Source organism: Dendrobates tinctorius, unplaced genomic scaffold, assembly GCF_039654945.1.
Source record: "Dendrobates tinctorius isolate UK_male_01 unplaced genomic scaffold, ASM3965494v1 ptg000001l, whole genome shotgun sequence".
Taxonomy (NCBI): Eukaryota; Metazoa; Chordata; class Amphibia; order Anura; family Dendrobatidae; genus Dendrobates; species Dendrobates tinctorius.
In genome coordinates this window covers 3,762,029-3,779,454 of record NW_027361669.1, presented here as the reverse complement: position 1 = coordinate 3,779,454, position 17,426 = coordinate 3,762,029, and the positions used below count along the sequence as shown (strand labels likewise).

The following is a 17,426-nucleotide window of genomic DNA, read 5'->3' as shown; positions in this document are numbered from 1 at the left end:
GTGGACTGCTTCGGATCGTGGGTGAGTATTTTTGTGGTTTGTTATGTTAATATTTATTCCTTAAAAGACAATGGCTTCGGGGAACAATGTGACAAGTATTGGTAAGTATGTTACTCTATGTTATATGTACTGTATGTCTATGTATGTATTGTATGAATGTATTGTATGTAGTATGTATGTAGTATATATGTGGTATGTATGTAGCATGTAGTATGTATGTAGCATGCATGTAGTATGTATGTAGTATGTATGTAGTATATATGTAGTATGTATGTAGCATGTAGTATGTATGTAGCATGCATGTAGTATATATGTAGTATGTATGTAGCATGTAGTATGTATGTAGCATGCATGTAGTATGTATGTAGCATGCATGTAGTATGTATGTAGTATGTATGTAGTATATATGTAGTATGTATGTAGCATGTAGTATGTATGTAGCATGCATGTAGTATATATGTAGTATGTATGTAGCATGTAGTATGTATGTAGCATGCATGTAGTATGTATGTAGTATGTATGTAGTATATATGTAGTATGTATGTAGCATGTAGTATGTATGTAGCATGCATGTAGTATATATGTAGTATGTATGTAGCATGTAGTATGTATGTAGCATGCATGTAGTATGTATGTAGTATGTATGTAGCATGTAGTATGTATGTAGCATGTAGTATTTATGTAGCATGCATGTAGTATATATGTAGTATGTATGTAGTATGTATGTAGTATGTATGTAGTATGTATGTAGTATATATGTGTTATGTATGTAGTATGTATGTAGTATATATGTGGTATGTATGTAGTATGTATGTAGTAGGTGTGTAGTATGTATGTAGCATGTAGTATGTATGTAGCATGCATGTAGTATGTATGTAGTATTTTTTTTTTTTTTAACATTTAACACATTAGCCGGATGATGGGACTACTACTGTCCCATCATTGGCTAATGTGTCAATCACTGTCATGGTAGCAGGCATCGCCAGATGGGACTTGTAGTCCCATCGGACGATGCTTGCACAGACCCCCGGACATCAGCACAGCCCCCCGGCAGGCCGGCACAGCCCCCCGGCAGGCCGGTACAGACCCCCACAGGGTGCACAGACCACCGGCAGGCCGGCACAGCCCCCCGGCAGGCCGGTACAGACCCCCACAGGGTGCACAGACCACCGGCAGGCCGGCACAGCCCCCCGGCAGGCCGGTACAGACCCCGGGCAGTCCACACAGCCCCCCGGCAGGCCGGCACAGCCCCCCGGCAGGCCGGCAGAGACCCCCGGAAGGCCCGAAATGACGGTGCATCATGATGCGCACACACCGCGCATCATGATGACGTCATTTCGGCTGTCAATCAACTTTGAACTTCCGATTCCGATGCCGACTTCCGATATTGAAAAAATATCGGAAGTCGGTATCGGAATTCCGATACAGCAAGTATCGGCCGATACCCGATACTTGCGGTATCGGAATGCTCAACACTAGTCAAGGGCAGTGCCCGAACCTGTAGCAGCTGACCAATGGGTCAAGGCAGGTATGAGCAGTACAGAGGGCACAGGCAGAGACGTAGTCAGACAGTCCAAGGTTGGGGCTGGCAGCACAGGTTCAGGACACAAAGCTGAGGTCAGGAGCAAAGAAATTAGACAGAACAGGTGGATAAGCCAAGTCGATAACAGGAGACTAAACAGGAACAAACTTTGACAGGAAGCGAAAACAGAATACTGACTAGAACCAAAGCTCAGGCAAGGAGTGGAAGGAGGAGCTGTCTAATATAAACCCTGCTGGCAGCTGATAGGTTAGGGAAGCTAATCTCTACAGTACACAATAGGGTTATATTCCTGCAGAGACTGGCCATGCCTCCCTATAGCTGGGTGGAGAGAGCAGTGCTGGGGAGTGCTGCAAGAGACAAACTCAGGGAGATGGCCTGACACGTGGTGAAGTAGAACTGTGACTGCAGTGAGAAGGATGGCGCTGAGAGGGCACGCGAGATACCGGAGTGACACAAAACCAGATGCGCTTCCAACTAGGAATGATCTTTAATATTCCTTTATATGCTTTTAAACCCTTTACGACCTATGGCGTATAGGTACATCATAGGTTATCTCCCCCTCTTTGTTGCATGCTCCGGCGCTGATCCCGCACCTTTTATGGCACATGAAAGCTGATTTGATCAGCTGGCATGTGACCCTAATAGCCAGGGATGCAATCGCGATCCACCCGTGGCCGGCGCTCACAGCAGATGAGCATTTTTACAGAAGCGACCAGATGAACGAAGCTTCAAGTCTCCTATAGAGACTGTTGAAGCATGTAAAAAGTTTCAAAAACAAGTTTTTAAAAACATTTAAAAAGTTAAAATATAAAAGTTCAAATCACCCCCTTTTTGCCCCATTCAAAATAAAACAATTAAAAAATACACATATTTGGCATCGTGTGTTCAGAAACGCCCAATCAAAATATAAAAATTGATCCGATCGGTAAATGCCGTAACGAGAAAGAAAATCAAAACACCAAAATTACGTTTTTTTGGTCGCCGCAACTTTGCAATAAAATGCAATAATGGCCGATCAAAACATCATATCTTTCCCAAAATGGTATAAATAAAAATGGCAGCTCGACATGCAAAACTAAGCCCTCGCCCAGCACCAGATCCTGAAAAATAGAGACGCTACGGGTCTCAGAATATGGCCCTTTTTATTACCACTTAAATAAAAAAAACCCTATACATGTTTGGTATCTGTGAACTCGTAATAACCTAGAGAATCATGATGGCAGATTAGTTTTAGCATTTAGTGAACATGGTAAAAAAAAAAAGATTGTGGAATTGTACTTATTTTGCAATTTCACCACACTTGGAATTTTTTTCCCGTTTTCCGGTACACTATATGATAAAATCAATTATGTCATTCAAAAGTACAACTCTTCTTGCAAAAAAACAAGCCCTTACATGGCAATATTGATGGAAAAATAAAAAAGTTATGGCTCTGGGTAGACAGGGAGCGAAAACAAAAACACAAAAAACCCCCCACTAAAAACGGAAAAACCCAAAGTGGTAAAAGGGTTAAATGGAACCTGTCATCTGATTCATGCTGTCCAAACCATGGGCAGCATGAATCACAATTTAGTAGCATGATTGCAGGCAGGTATATTTTTCTCCAAAATATTCAGGTGTTTCAGAGATAAAATACTTTGAAGATCTGGGCAGACACCACTGCTGGACAGGAGACCAGTTTGATGCAAATCCGGGCACTGATAGAGGTGATTGATAGGTCTCTCCCTTGGGTTTCTATAGGAAGAGTCCTCTAAATCAGGGTTCTCCAACTCCAGTCCTCAAGGCCCACCAACAGATCATGTTTTCAGGATTTCCTTAGTGTTGCTCTGGTGATAATTGCATCACCTGTGCAATACAAAGGAAATCCTGAAAACATGATCTGTTGGTGGGCCTTGAGGACTGGAGTTGGGGAACCCTACTCTAAATCACCTAGACATGGGAGAAGCTTACTCTTTAAAGTATATTTTCTCCGAAATGCAAACGCGTTTCAAATAAATATATACCTGTCTCTATCCGTGCCTGGTTCTGATTCTGCCCGGTATGAAGCAGCATTGAGCTAGACAAAGGACTTTCCCAGCAGTGAGGAAGCCTCTAGATATTTATGGATTTTTGTCCTGAAACTACAGAGTATAAGCAATGTGTTGTATCTGTGTTGTTCACTTTGCACTAAAAATGGAGTCAGACAAATGCTATATGCAAATAAAATGTACTCTGCAAAAAAAATGGAAAGATGTGAATTTCACATGCCATACAAGTCTACATTCACACCTGTGTGTCATTGAGATTGTAAATGCACAAAAATACATCAACCAATTTTCGCATGCAAATTATTCTATTATTTACTTTTTGATTGTTTATTAGTTGGACTGTCACATTTCCTTTTCTCCTTTCTTTCATTTCCAGTCTAATAACTGTTGCACCATCTTTTGAAACCTTCATCTTACTAGGTCACCATACATAGAATCTCTCTATGTTACTAGTGATATGGACACACTATGAAGTAACTCTCATTAACCTTGTGGAGTCTCTACATTTTATGGAGTGCAGACCCTTATACAGGGTCTCCTCACTGACACCAACTAACAGACAGAACAACTCACCAGGAGGGTCCTGCACTGGTCACACGAAACAGACACAGACCACTGGAGACAAAATACTTCTTGTAGTCTTTTCTCTGGACCACACCGCTCCCTCACTCACTTGCCTATTAGCTTTCCTTTTAGTTGAGAGCTGTGTGCTCCTGCTCGATTGACAGTTTGGAACAGTCCTTTTTGCACTGCTAGCTAAAACTATGCAAGCCCTGAGGATGCTGTATAAGGCAGTTTTGTCGGAAAAACACAGGAGTAATGAGGATGGTCAGCATAAAGATCTAACAGCTTGTTCCATTGATGATGACAGCTTCAGTGCAGTCCTTACAAGCTCAATAGAAAAGAGCTTGCCGGTATTATGTACGTTTGGTCACCAATGCAACACCACAGGCAAGGAGCTATGGTAACTTTTAAGGGAACAGTGCCTAATTTTTTACAATAGGTAAACTGGAAAAATGGGAATATCCCTTTAATAATATATTATCAGCTGTGTTTTTATTTTGCATTTTTGTGCAGACTTCGTGTGGTGTGGGAAAGTTTGGTAAAGTTATGCTTCTCTTGATATCTCTCAGAAAAAAATGCTGATCTGAGTGACGAAGATCGGAATGATGAAGATCTGACTGCTGAAGAGGAAAATAGGAGACTCATGGAGATGTCAGTTCAAAGGATGCAGAATAGGGAGTGGATAAAGGAGAATGCCAAGAGCTGTCCTGGATGTAAAGTTCCTATTGAGGTAAAATAGCAAAGACAGCAGGCGGGAACCGTCTTCCTTCTAAATCAGTACTTTAAAAAGCACATAGAGAAGTTCTTCACCTTGAAATCTGAGAGAAAAGTAACATCTGGGACAGTCAGACTTCCCTAAGTCAGCCAAAATGTATCTGTGTGTATGTGAGATAGCAGGTATGCAAGATGCAGTGACAAGCAGGAGGCAGAGCAAGAGTTAAAGGGGTTTATTATAGGGGATACTCCACACAGGGAGAGAATGAGTTAAGAGGGGACTAAAACTGAGTATTAAATCAGGGTAAGAGCAAATGTTTATGAAATGGGTAAACTTATCAGTCTGATGGTTTCCGGGCTGTGAAAGCCTGAAATCCCATGGTGGCGCCACAAGTGAAGTATGAAGTCTCTGGCGTGGTCCTGAAGAAAGTTGAAGCACTGTCTCCTGACGAAAGCGGCATATCCTAGCTCTCCTAGGTGAGGTTCTGCATTCCCGGGGCGACGTACGTGATGTGGCGTCATCTGTGGTACTGCTGGAGCGTGACTCAGCTCAGCAGCAGAGGCGGGGGTGAAGCTACCCGGTTCTATATGATTCACCTGTTCAGACTAAAGGGGGTTTTACACTAAGCAATATCGCTAGCAATATCGCTAAAATGTCACTGGTTTTGTGTCGTTATAGCGATATTGCTAGTGATATCGCTATGTGTGATACTTACCAGCGACCGGCTCCCCCCGCTGCTCATCGCTGATCGCGCGAGAATGTCCAGCTCCATTTCTCGTCGGGCGCTTCCTGCTGAGACTTCCTGCTGTGACGACGAGCGATGCGTGGACGCGGGCGGGAGGACGCAGGATCGCTGTGTGTGAAAGGTGAGTATCGTGCGCTGCGTCGCTGCTGCATCGCTGTGAGATCTTTCTGTATGAAAGCTCACTAGCGATCATTTAGCGATGCACCAGCGATCCTGACCGGGTCGGATCGCTGGTTGGATCGCTGGTGCATTGCTAAATGTAAAAGGGCCTTTAGGCCGCGTGCCCGCTGCAATCAGAGGAACAGTGCAGGACAGATTCTCAGTGACAGAGGTGAGCGGGTACACAGCTACAAGTTGCTCACAGTCAGTATCAGTGTGCGCGTAGGCTGGGAAACTACAGCGCGGGCCTGGGCTATAGCGTCGCTCCATGGAGAGTGAATCAACCTTCTCCTGCTGCGCACTTTGTCTTCCCGCCAAGTCTCCTGCTTTCCCGTGCACCTCCTACTGTAGAGTGCAAAGGTCTGTCCAGGCCAGAAAACTTTCCCCCCGGCAACAATGGTGACAGCCCCGTTAGTTCCAGAACCGACGCGAGAGGTAATAACTGCCCGGTCCATCGTCTTACATATAAATGTGGTCATAATCAAGTGAAATTCTGCAGTTAATAAGTGTATGGTATATCTTATCAGTCATTTATCTCTCTGGAAATGTGTGCCTCTGCTGGTTTCCAGCACCACAAGGCAACTAAACCACTTGACACCACTGCCAATGATATCTCTTTCACAACATTCTACATAAACGGACATTGTTTTGAAAGGCTGATTGCTCCTTTTGTTGGAAAGTAACTAAAATTACTGTTTGGCACTGAGTAGGTGTGTTGGAGGAATAGAAGCACTGAAGACCCTACATTCAGGAAATCAACGGTGGTGGAAGTTTGAGATTTTGAACTGTATATCAATATTTCAAAATATCAATCATGGATAGATTGTTCAATAAAATATTTTTTTTCCTTTCACAGAAAAATGAAGGCTGTAACAAAATGACCTGCTCCAAGTGTAAGAAGTTATTCTGCTGGCTCTGTTTGACAATACTGCCTCAAGACTTCCCATATAAACATTTCCAGGATCCTTCCAAATGCTTAAATTGGTATATATCCAGCATGGTTTTAGACAAATGGATCAATAAGTTCTTCAGAGCTGTTGTTGATAAAGGGAGTCGCACATTGTTGTATATTTAGGCAGTATTACAACTTATGAACATCCAACTTCTGTTTGAACACTAGTTACGAATGTCAGATGGTAAAAAACTCACCTAAATACTCACCTCACTGCTGATCTCTCTGGCCACCCCTCTACTTGCTGCCCGCCATCCAGTAAACTTCGTTCCACCATCATGTTGCCTCAGTGGTGTGCGATGGTAGAAGGAAAAGGACCAGATGGCGGGCCGCAAGAAGCAGGTGGCTAGAGTGGTCAGCGGTGACATGAGTATTAGTTGTTTTTTTTTTTAATCTTGGCCATGTTCCAACTCATATAATCGGGTGATGAACAAACATACAGAAGATACCTACTTTGTATCCTTGGGCCTGCCTTTATATGCATATATATAAAGTACTAGTCATACGTTTGGACTCATCTGTTGAGTTTTCTTTTTACCCTTTGCACTCTGCTAATTGATAAAAATAAACTAGTAACACATCTGTTTATATATATACTAGCTATTGAACCCATTCTATGCCCGGGTGGTAAGCATTTATATTGGTATATGGTCTCCATCCTGGTATGTGCTGCTTCCATCCTGTGCCCTAATCTTGTCATGTGCTGCTACCATCTTGTGCCCCCATCCTGTCATATGCTGCACCCATCCTGCGGCTCCTTCCTGTCATGTGCAGCCCCCATCCTGTGCCCTCATCCTGTTTTGTGCGCCTCCATCTTGTCATCCTGTCATATTGTGCTGACATCCTGTCATGTGCTGCTTCCATCCTGCGGCCCCTTCCTGTCATGTGCTGCTCCCATCCTTCACCCCCATCCTGTCATGTGCTGCTTCCATACTGCACCCCCATTCTGTCATGTGCTGCTCTCATCCTGCGCCCCCATCCTGTCATGTGCTGCTCCCATCCTGTGCCCCCATTCTGTCATGTGCAGCCCCCATCCTGTGTCCTCATCCTGTTTTGTGCGCCTCCATCTTGTCATCCTGTCATGTTGTGCTGACATCCTGTCATGTGCTGCTCCCATCCTTCACCCCCATCCTGTCATGTGCTGCTTCCATACTGCACCCCCATTCTGTCATGTGCTGCTCCCATCCTGTTCCCCCTTTCTGTCATGTGCTGCTCCCATCCTGCACCCCCATTCTGTCATGTGGTGCTCTCATCCTGCGCCCCCATTCTGTCATGTGCTGCTCCAATCCTGCGCCCCCATTCTGTCATGTGCTGCTCCCATCTTGCGTCCCCATCCTGTCATGTGCTGCTCACATCATTTGATGTGCTGTTCTCATCCTGCGCCCCCATCCTGTCATGTGCTGCTCCCATCCTGTGCCCCCATTCTGTCATGTGCTGCTCCCTTCCTGCGCCCCCATTCTGTCATGTGCTGCTCCCATCCTGCGCCCCCATTCTGTCATGTGCTGCTCCCTTCCTGCGCCCCCATTCTGTCATGTGCTGCTCCCATCCTGCGCCCCCATTCTGTCATGTGGTGCTCCCATCTTGCGTCCCCATCCTGTCATGTGCTGCTCCCATCCTGCGCCCCCTATTCTGTCATGTGGTGCTCCCATCTTGCGTCCCCATCCTGTCATGTGCTGCTCCCATCCTGCGCCCCCTATTCTGTCATGTGGTGCTCCCATCTTGCGTCCCCTTCCTGTCATGTGGTGCTCCCATCCTGCGCCCCCATCCTGTCATGAGCTGCTCCCATCCTGCGCCCCATTCTGTCATGTGCTGCTCCCATCCTGTGCCCCCATTCTGTAATGTGCTGCTCCCATCCTGCGCCCCCATTCTGTAATGTGCTGCTCCCATCCTGCGCCCCCATTCTGTAATGTGCTGCACCTATTCTGCGCCCCCATTCTGTCATGTGCTGCTCCCATCCTGCGCCCCCATTCTGTAATGTGCTGCTCCCATCCTGTGCCCCCATTCTGTATTGTGCTGCTCCCATCCTGCACCCCCATTCTGTTATATGCTGCTCCCATCCTGTGCCCCCATTCTGTCATGTAGTGCTCTCATCCTGCGTCCCCATCTGTCATGTGGTGCTCTCATCCTGTGCCCCCATTCTGTCATGTGCTGCTCCCATCCTGTGCCCCCATTCTGTAATGTGCAGCTCCCATCCTGCGCCCCCATTCTGCTATGTAGTGCTCTCATCCTGCGTCCCCATCCTGTCATGTGGTGCTCACATCATGTCATGTGCTGCACTCATCCTGTGCCCCAATTCTGTCATGTGCTGCTCCCATCCTGCTCCCCCATTCTGTCATGTGCTGCTCCCATCCTGCGCCCCCTATTCTGTCATGTGATGCTCCCATCTTGCGTCTCCATCCTGTCATGTGCTGCTCCCATCCTGCGCCCCCATCCTGTCATGAGCTGCTCCCATCCTGCGCCGCCATTCTGTCATGTGCTGCTCCCATCCTGTGCCCCCATTCTGTAATGTGCTGCTCCCATCCTGCGCCCCCAATCTGTAATGTGCTGCACCTATTCTGCGCCCCCATTCTGCCATGTGCTGCTCCCATCCTGTGCCCCCATTCTGTAATGTGCTGCTCCCATCCTGCACCCCCATTCTGTTATGTGCTGCTCCCATCCTGTTCCCCCATTCTGTCATGTAGTGCTCTCATCCTGCGTCCCCATCTGTCATGTGGTGCTCTCATCCTGTGCCCCCATTCTGTCATGTGCTGCTCCCATCCTGTGCCCCCATTCTGTAATGTGCTGCTCCCATCCTGCGCCCCCATTCTGCTATGTAGTGCTCTCATCCTGCGTCCATATCCTGTCATGTGGTGCTCACATCATGTCATGTGCTGCACTCATCCTGTGCCCCAATTCTGTCATGTGCTGCTCCCATCCTGCTCCCCCATTCTGTCATGTGCTGCTCCCATCCTTTAAAATGAAGGCGAATTGTGGGGGTCAGTTACATATTTAAATAAATCCGTGATGTGAGCAGAGGGGGCATATGGGGACATGGGGACTGCGCAGACCACGCTTTCCGGCACCATTTCTTTGGTTGGCGGAAATGCCATGATGTTAGGAGAGGGCGGGATTGTGCCGCCGAAATCAGCGCCTGCACAGTCCGCTCTTTCCGGCGCCATTTTCTTAAAGACACACTGCAGTGTGTCTTCAGCAAAATGGCGCCGGAAAGCGCGGACTGCGCAGGCAATACCGGATCGGTAAGTTGTTGTGCCAGAGATCGCGGTATGCAATCAGTGCTTACGCATACCGCTTTCTCCTGGGCCACACTCCTCATCTCTGGATGCGTTACTCTGTGGGGTCCAGACTGCGCAGGCGCGTCGCGCTTGTGCAGTCTATAAAGGCTTTGGACAGAGTGACGCTCCTAGCATTATATTATAGATATATATAGTGAGGTTTCTACTCACTTGGCTGCAATTTAGGTAGGCACAGGAGGTGGTTTCCTTAAAATGTCGAGGCAGGTTTATTAAGACTGCATAAACCGCCCAGGAAACCAAACGAAAAAACAGCCTTTTCTGGCACAAAGTGAAAACACGAAGAAATTAATCCTCACAGGTTAGTGGCCAGTTCTAAAGGCCTCACCACAGACTAACACACAGAAGATCCACACAACTCCAGGTCCAGACACTGAATGAGAAAACTAAACTCCATTTTATCTGCCCAACCACGCCCCCGGGGTGGGATATGTGAACAGTCAGTCCCACCCATCTCTTTGCTGCTCATAAAACCCTGCTCTGATACGCCCCACTAACTCTCTCAGGATGGAGCATGCTTTCCTGGGCTTACATCACTGAAGCTATCAAGCTCGATGATATATCGGTCCTCTCAAGGACACAATGTCCCACTGCCATCTTGCAATATATTTATACACACACACACACACACACACACACAAAAACACTGATCAGCATAAATGACTACACTGCGGCAGATTTGACTGAAAACAAATTTACTTTCAGAATTAATATTTTCTATGGGATACACCATAATGGTAGAAAAAGAAATGGACCACACATCCTAAATTTTTTTTTTAAAGTAGTAGTAGCCTAAAAGAGGGGTTCAGTCTATTCTTTGCTATCAGCTCACAATCTGAGAACAAGTGGAAGGTAAGTTTTTCAGATCTATTCACTTTGTACTGGTTCTATGTGGTGGCCATTGCTACTGTGGATTTGTGCCTGTGGGGTGGTGTGACCTTTAGCCATGATGGCTTTGATTTACAGCGTGGATGCTGTGGGGCACCAGGTCGTTCGCTCCCCCTCCTTGTGCGCAGTCACTTCTGCCGTGGTTGGCACATGATGTCGCACCTTTTAGGCTAGAGACCCACTGAGAGGTTGACCGTGATGTGGCAGTGGGCTTCGCACAGTCTGATAAGATTGTTAAACTAAAAACCTCATGTTCAGTTTTGTACATTTTTGGATGCACGGTCCATATTTTTCCTACAGCTATGGTGTATTTTTTATGGGAGACCATACTACAAAATACTCCCAAAAATGTGGGCCATTGATTTCGAACTAGATTTATTATTTTGTTGACTCAAAAAAATAATTTTCCTAATAAATTCCTTCAAGACCATGTTGCATAAATGAGTACACTCCAATTAAGTTTTAGAAGCATAGCTGAAGATCAGGCTATAACATTGTAATTAGCAAGAATTCAATCATGGATAAGTCTAATTATTCATTAAACCGGTTTCAGCACAGTTGATAGATATTGCAATATATCGCCAACTTATGAATTCCATGCGTAGAGGACTAGGTGCTGTCTTTAAAATCATGGCGGCCAAACAAAAATTACATGTACTTGTTTTTGATGTGGGTGTATTCATTTTTGCATCAACTAATTTTAGTAAAACTGAAGATTTTGTAAGGGAAGTTATATTATTAACCTTAGTTTCTTATTTTAGGGAGGTGTAAAAATGCTTTAAAAAAAGTTTTTTATAGTTTATTTTTATCAATTAACAAAATTCAAAGTGAATGAATATAAGACAAACCTAGATTTCTTTGCTTTCTCAATGGCCCAAAACAGCCTAATGATTCTATGACTTACCATCAAGTCAAATGTGATCAAAACTCTATGATGTTCTTTGACGAGTAAAGATTAATCCCTATGGTCTGATTTCATAGAAAATATTTTGTGGTACAAATTGTTAAGAAAGTTATTACTGGCTACTAGTGATGGGCGAGTAGCATCGTTGCTCGGTCTCCCCGAGCATGCTCAAGTGGTCTCCGAGTATTTTGGCGCACTCGGAGATTTAGTTTCTGTTGCCTCAGCTGCATGATTTGCGACTGCTAGACAGGCTGAATACATGTGGGAATTCCCTAACAAACAGGCAATCCTCACATGTATTCAGGCTGTCTAGCAGTCGCAAATCATACAAGCTGAGGCAACAGAAACTAAATCTCCGAGCGCGCCAAAATACTCGGAGATCACCTGAGCATGCTCTGGAAAACCTCAGCAACGAATATACCTGCTCATCACTACTGGCAACAATATAAAGGTTGAAGAATACACAGTACATCACAGATTACTGACAAAGAATTCAAGATGTTGACAACCTCCAAATGCCCAGATCTCAATTCGATCTAGTATTCTTGGTATATATTGGGCAAAAAAATATTTGATTCATGGAGGCCCCGTATTGTAGCTGAAGAATCTGCTGCCAAAATCTTGGTACCGGATACCACAGGACAGCGTCAGATGTCTTTCGGAGAGCATGCCTCAATGGGTTTGAGTTTATTTCTCTGCTCAAGTTGGAACCTACAGAACATTATACAGATTGTTTCAAAGTTGTAGCTAATGGATGTATTCTGCAAGCCATACTGACCTCTAGAAAAGAGCTGATCTATTTGTAACTCCACTACATTATGCATTGATTTTCTGTGTCTGTCCATTCACAGATTGCAAGAAGCAGAAGAAGAAGATTGATTTGTGCCTTAGAGACTCGGATTCTTTCCTTGCTGATGACCATACGCATTATGACCAGCAGAATATGTAAAGCAACATCCGCATTGCACCCTTGTGAAATTGGCTTTAGAATAATTTTTTACTATAACAATCAAATTATATTATGCTGAATTAATTTTGTAAATTCAACTGGAACCGGAAGCAGGCAGGGCAATATTAACCCATGGCTGCGACTCTAGGCTTTCAAATATTTTGGCAATTTTTCATCCCAATGCGGCTTCGTCTTTGTGCAAAGAATATTTGTCAACTAATCAATGTCCATCACCTTGTCAAATTCACAGGTAGATGTCTGGGATGCAGAATTTATGCCATCATTTACATTTTCATTATCCATTCAGATACCCAGTTGAAATAAAGTCTGTTGACCTCTTTTCTCAGTGTGCAATCATTCCTTCCTTTTCTTTTCTCTATTGATACCCTGACTTATGCTCAAACATGCTAGATGCCATTTGATCTTTAAAAAAAATTATTCTGCAGTTGACCCAAATGGCCCATGAGTATGTTAATAATAAGGGATGGGGAGACATGACTTTGCAACCCTGATGTTAAAAAAAAACTAGATTGAAAGATAGGTAGAACTTACCATCAGTATGTGACACCCCAGAGTCCGGTTGTCACAGTGACATTACCTCCCTCTAAGAGGTGAAGTCATGCTTGGAGGCAGAAAAGGGACCCCCATGCCAGGCAGCATACATTAAAAATCACAATTCCTGCTGCAGGTCAGAAAAAGGAGCTGCCTTATAAATTCTGGCCAGCAGAGGGGGTTGGTGAGTCAGCTAGAAATCAGCTGAGGGGGTTGTCATGGAAACGAAACAGCTGTGAGCTGTGAGGAAAAATGACACTTGAACGTGAGGACGTGAGGTAAAGAGATCTTTCTGGAAGATCCTTTGAGATGAAGACAGGGAGCTGATCTGAGAGGAGCTCGATAGACAGGCAGCTGATCTGTGAAGAGTGAAAGGACAAGAGCAGAGACTGAGAGACTCTAGGGAAGCTAAAATACTGCATATAGCAGACCTCTGAGTGAAGCGCTAATATAGAAGAAAAGGGACATCAGAGTCCTAGGCTGCCAGGAGCTGTATGTCCTGATAGCCGAATCTGAAAGTACAGGGGATTGTAAATTCCATGCACACTGAACACCTGAGGGCACGTCAGCGGATAAGGAGCCCGGGGCTGATGGTGAAAAGGATGGTACCCGCGGAATAGGCTCACGCTGACAGCCGTACAGGTTAGTGAAACCATCACGAAGAGGGTCGCAGCATAGTTATATACAGCGGAGAACCACACACAAAGCGCAGAAAGGAAGGTCCTAAATCCCCACCTGGCAAGGTGGATCCCCTGAATGCCTCCAGGCGAGCCGGACTCATTCCATCACCTGTATGTGGTACTCCGGACTGCAACCTATTCCCAGTAAAAGGTAAATAAACTGCACCTCTCTGTGTCTTTCTCTCATTTATCTGCACCCCAACGTTTACAGCCATTTTTACTATTTAACATCTTTGCCCTGGGACTACAGCCCTACCTGTAGAGGGCTACAACATCATAGCTATGCCCAGCATCCATCCCAGAGGAACAACACTGCAGCGCTGGTCACCTCTGACCAGAATACCACAGGTGGTGTCACGTATTTCACCATCTAATAACTTTATTTTCATTTTTACCACATAAATACCACACAACTTTCCCCTATTTTATTACTGGACGCCTCTGGGCCACGGACCGGGTCGCCGCCGCCGTGACACCGTCCCCCATGGAAGTCGACAGGCCCGGTACCGAGTACCCCCAGGCCCTGCGGGGTGCTCCAACTGGCCTCACGAACAGGATTTATCGAGCTTAGCAAAGCTGGGTACTGTGCGCCATAGACTTTATTAAATTGAGTGCTAAAGACTTTACTGAGCTTTCAAATAACCGCCATAACTGCGTCATACAGCGCGTGCGAGCAGAGAGGGACGTGCAATTGTGGACAGAGACAGAAATAAAGCACAACGTGAAGCCCCTGCCTGTGCTCTGACGTTAGTGAGCAAGCGAAAAAACAGGAAGAAAAATGCCCAGCGCAGGTGAAGATTCAGCGGCGGTCGCAGCCGCAGCCTCAATAATGCCGCTATCAATGCCATATATACCAGGAGCAGCCTGGTTACCACAGTACTCAGGGGAGTCGCACACCCTGAGCGATTTTAAAGAAAGACTATGTAGTTTGTTCAATTTGTACCCCCTGTTAGAAAGCCAAACAGTCAGTATCCTCATTGGCCAGCTAACTGGTGCGGCTCAGAGGGAAATAAAGTCCTGGCCGGACACTGATAAAAGAACTGTCAAACAAATCTTAGCCAGACTGAAAGACACTTTTGATACCCGCACTGCAACAGAGATAAAAATGAGATTTTTTTGGGTGCAAACAGAGAGTGCAGGACAGTATACGGGACTATGCCCTTAATCTTCAGGAGGCACTACGGGCTGTAAAGCAGGTTGATCCTGAGAGCGTGCAAGATGAAGATAGATTATTAACAGAGCAGTTCATAGAGGGACTCCAGTCTAACAACCAAAGGACACAGCTGCGCATAATGGCCCTACAATATCCTGAATTGGACTTTGCACACTTTAAGGATAGAGCCATCAGAGTGCTGCGTGAACCGAACCCTAGCAGCACAGAGCCCTCTCAGCATCCTGCAATTACATACCAGCAGGAGGCAGCATCCTTTCCAAAGACCCCTATTGAGACTGACAAGCTGTCCCAAGATGATGATTCTGCTGCAGACTTACGTCTCCAAGTCAAGGAACTAACTAAAAGTGTGGCTATACTCACAAAAACTGTGCAGTCCCTGCAAGTGATTCCAAAGAAGAAGATCCAGCTGGCCTCCAGAAGACGTCCCGTGGCGACAGCAGAAGAGGATCCCACCGACCAGAGGGAGAGACAGTGATCGCTACGACGAGGACGGACAGTCCTTCTGTCATCGCTGCAGCAAGGCGGGACACCTAGCAAGATCCTGTCATTTAAACAAGCAACCCCTGGGGCAAAGGGCCAACCCCCAGGAGTAAGATGACCAGGCCCACCAAATTGGCGAGATAACTACGTAGGAGGACGACCAGTCTTGCCTGTTGTGATTGACGGTTTTCCTATGAACGCTTTACTGGACACTGGCTCCCAGGTGACAACAATACCATATGTTCTTTTTAAGCAGTACTGGGCTGATTCAGACATTACTCATAGCCCAGATAAAGACCTTACCATTTTTGCCATCAATGGTCAGCCCTTGCCTCAGATGGGATATAAAGAGGTGACCATCAAAATTGGCCGAGTAGAATTGCAATCGCAAGGTTTGATAATAGTTGATATTGACAAACGAGAATGCCATCCTATGATCACTTTAGGCACTAATGTAATTGAAAATTGTCTTGGAGAAATTATTGTTTTGTTACAACAGGTAGCCGAGACCGCCAGCTCCAGTCAGCAACTGGTCCTGCAAAAGGAGATCAGAGCCCTGATGCAGAGACAACAGGTAGAGCTGTCTGGTGGAGAAGTCGGCAGTGTCAGAGTAAGTGATCCTTTCCCCATTGCAGTACCTCCCAGAAGTGAAATGTTAATTTGGTGTCGGGCAGCAATAGGCCTAAGGGGTCAAGATTACCAAGCCTTGGTAGAACCCATGTACTCTGATAGTAGGCCCACTATCCTGACAGCCAGAGGTGTAGTTGATGTCCACAAGGGGAGAGTACTAATATGCATCTTAAATTGTGGGGAGAGAGAGGTCCAGTTACCCCGGTATGCCACCTTTGCTAAATTGTTTACTGTCAGTAACAATGCAATCGAGACACTAGAACCCTTGCTTCCGTCTGATAAGGTGGAAGAGAATGGCTCTGAAGGGCAGCAGGAGGATTGGTGTCAGCAGCTACACGTAGGCACTGACTCCACCCCTTCACACCAAAAGCATGGGGCTTACCGGGTGGCTCCAGAATTTGAACTGGTCTTCAGCAAGCATCCTCTAGATTTTGGGCAGGCAAAAGGGGTTCAACATCATATCCCCACCGGAGATCATCCACCCATTAAAGAGAGATACCAGCCTGTACCCCCAGCACACTACCAATGTGCCAAGAGTATTGTCATGTTGGATGCTGTTCACACCACAGCGTCCGGCAGGCAGCGGTAGTTCCATCTCCGTCCACTATAGCCTCAGTGGCGCCGGCTTGATTTTACTCAGGTTATCTGGGGTTAATCTAGCTGGAAATCAGGTGGGATGTTTGGTCACGCCCACGGTCTTTAAATAGTCGTGCTGGCCTGTGGGCGTCGCCGATTATAGCTTGTGTTTTGTGCCAAGTGGTTCCGGTCTGGAGTGGAGGTGTTGGAGAGAGAAATTCATAGCTGGTGTCGTATGATCCGTTGTTACCTTTTCGTCTTCCTATATTTGTGCTTTGTTTTGCCCTGTTCACATTATAGTATTGTCCTGTGTGGTTGCGGCGCGGTGTGGTTTGAGTTCTCCCTGTCTGTCATTACTGTGTGGGTTTTGGTGGTTTGACAACTCACTGGGTGGAGGGTGGAGGGTTCAGCTTAGGGCTGAGCAGGAGATAAGGAGAGGCTGGAGGCTCAGGCATTTGCACCTTTAGCAAAAACCCTGGGTTGAGGGTCAGACAGGGTTTTCCCTAGTTTGAGGGACTCCGCAGGGGCCCGGGTTTTGTCAGCCTCCTTCGACCTAAGCCTCGCATAACATTATAATCGGCCCAACATTTTTCCATGG

General features: G+C 45.9%; 1 protein-coding gene across 5 annotated transcripts in view; it reads left to right on the top strand.

Annotated features, from left to right (window-relative positions):
• Nucleotides 1-13,077, top strand: part of LOC141046529 (E3 ubiquitin-protein ligase RNF14-like) — a 175,849-nt gene extending 162,772 nt beyond the window's left edge. For all 5 annotated transcript variants that reach the window (XM_073543530.1, XM_073541362.1, XM_073544268.1 and 2 more), the window contains 3 exons: nt 4,704-4,864; nt 6,610-6,737; nt 12,639-13,077. In XM_073543530.1, the coding sequence (XP_073399631.1) occupies nt 4,704-4,864; nt 6,610-6,737; nt 12,639 (290 nt within the window). In that variant the 3' untranslated portion in view covers nt 12,640-13,077. The remainder of the gene's footprint in view (nt 1-4,703; nt 4,865-6,609; nt 6,738-12,638) is intronic.
• Nucleotides 13,078-17,426: the final 4,349 nt, after the last annotated feature.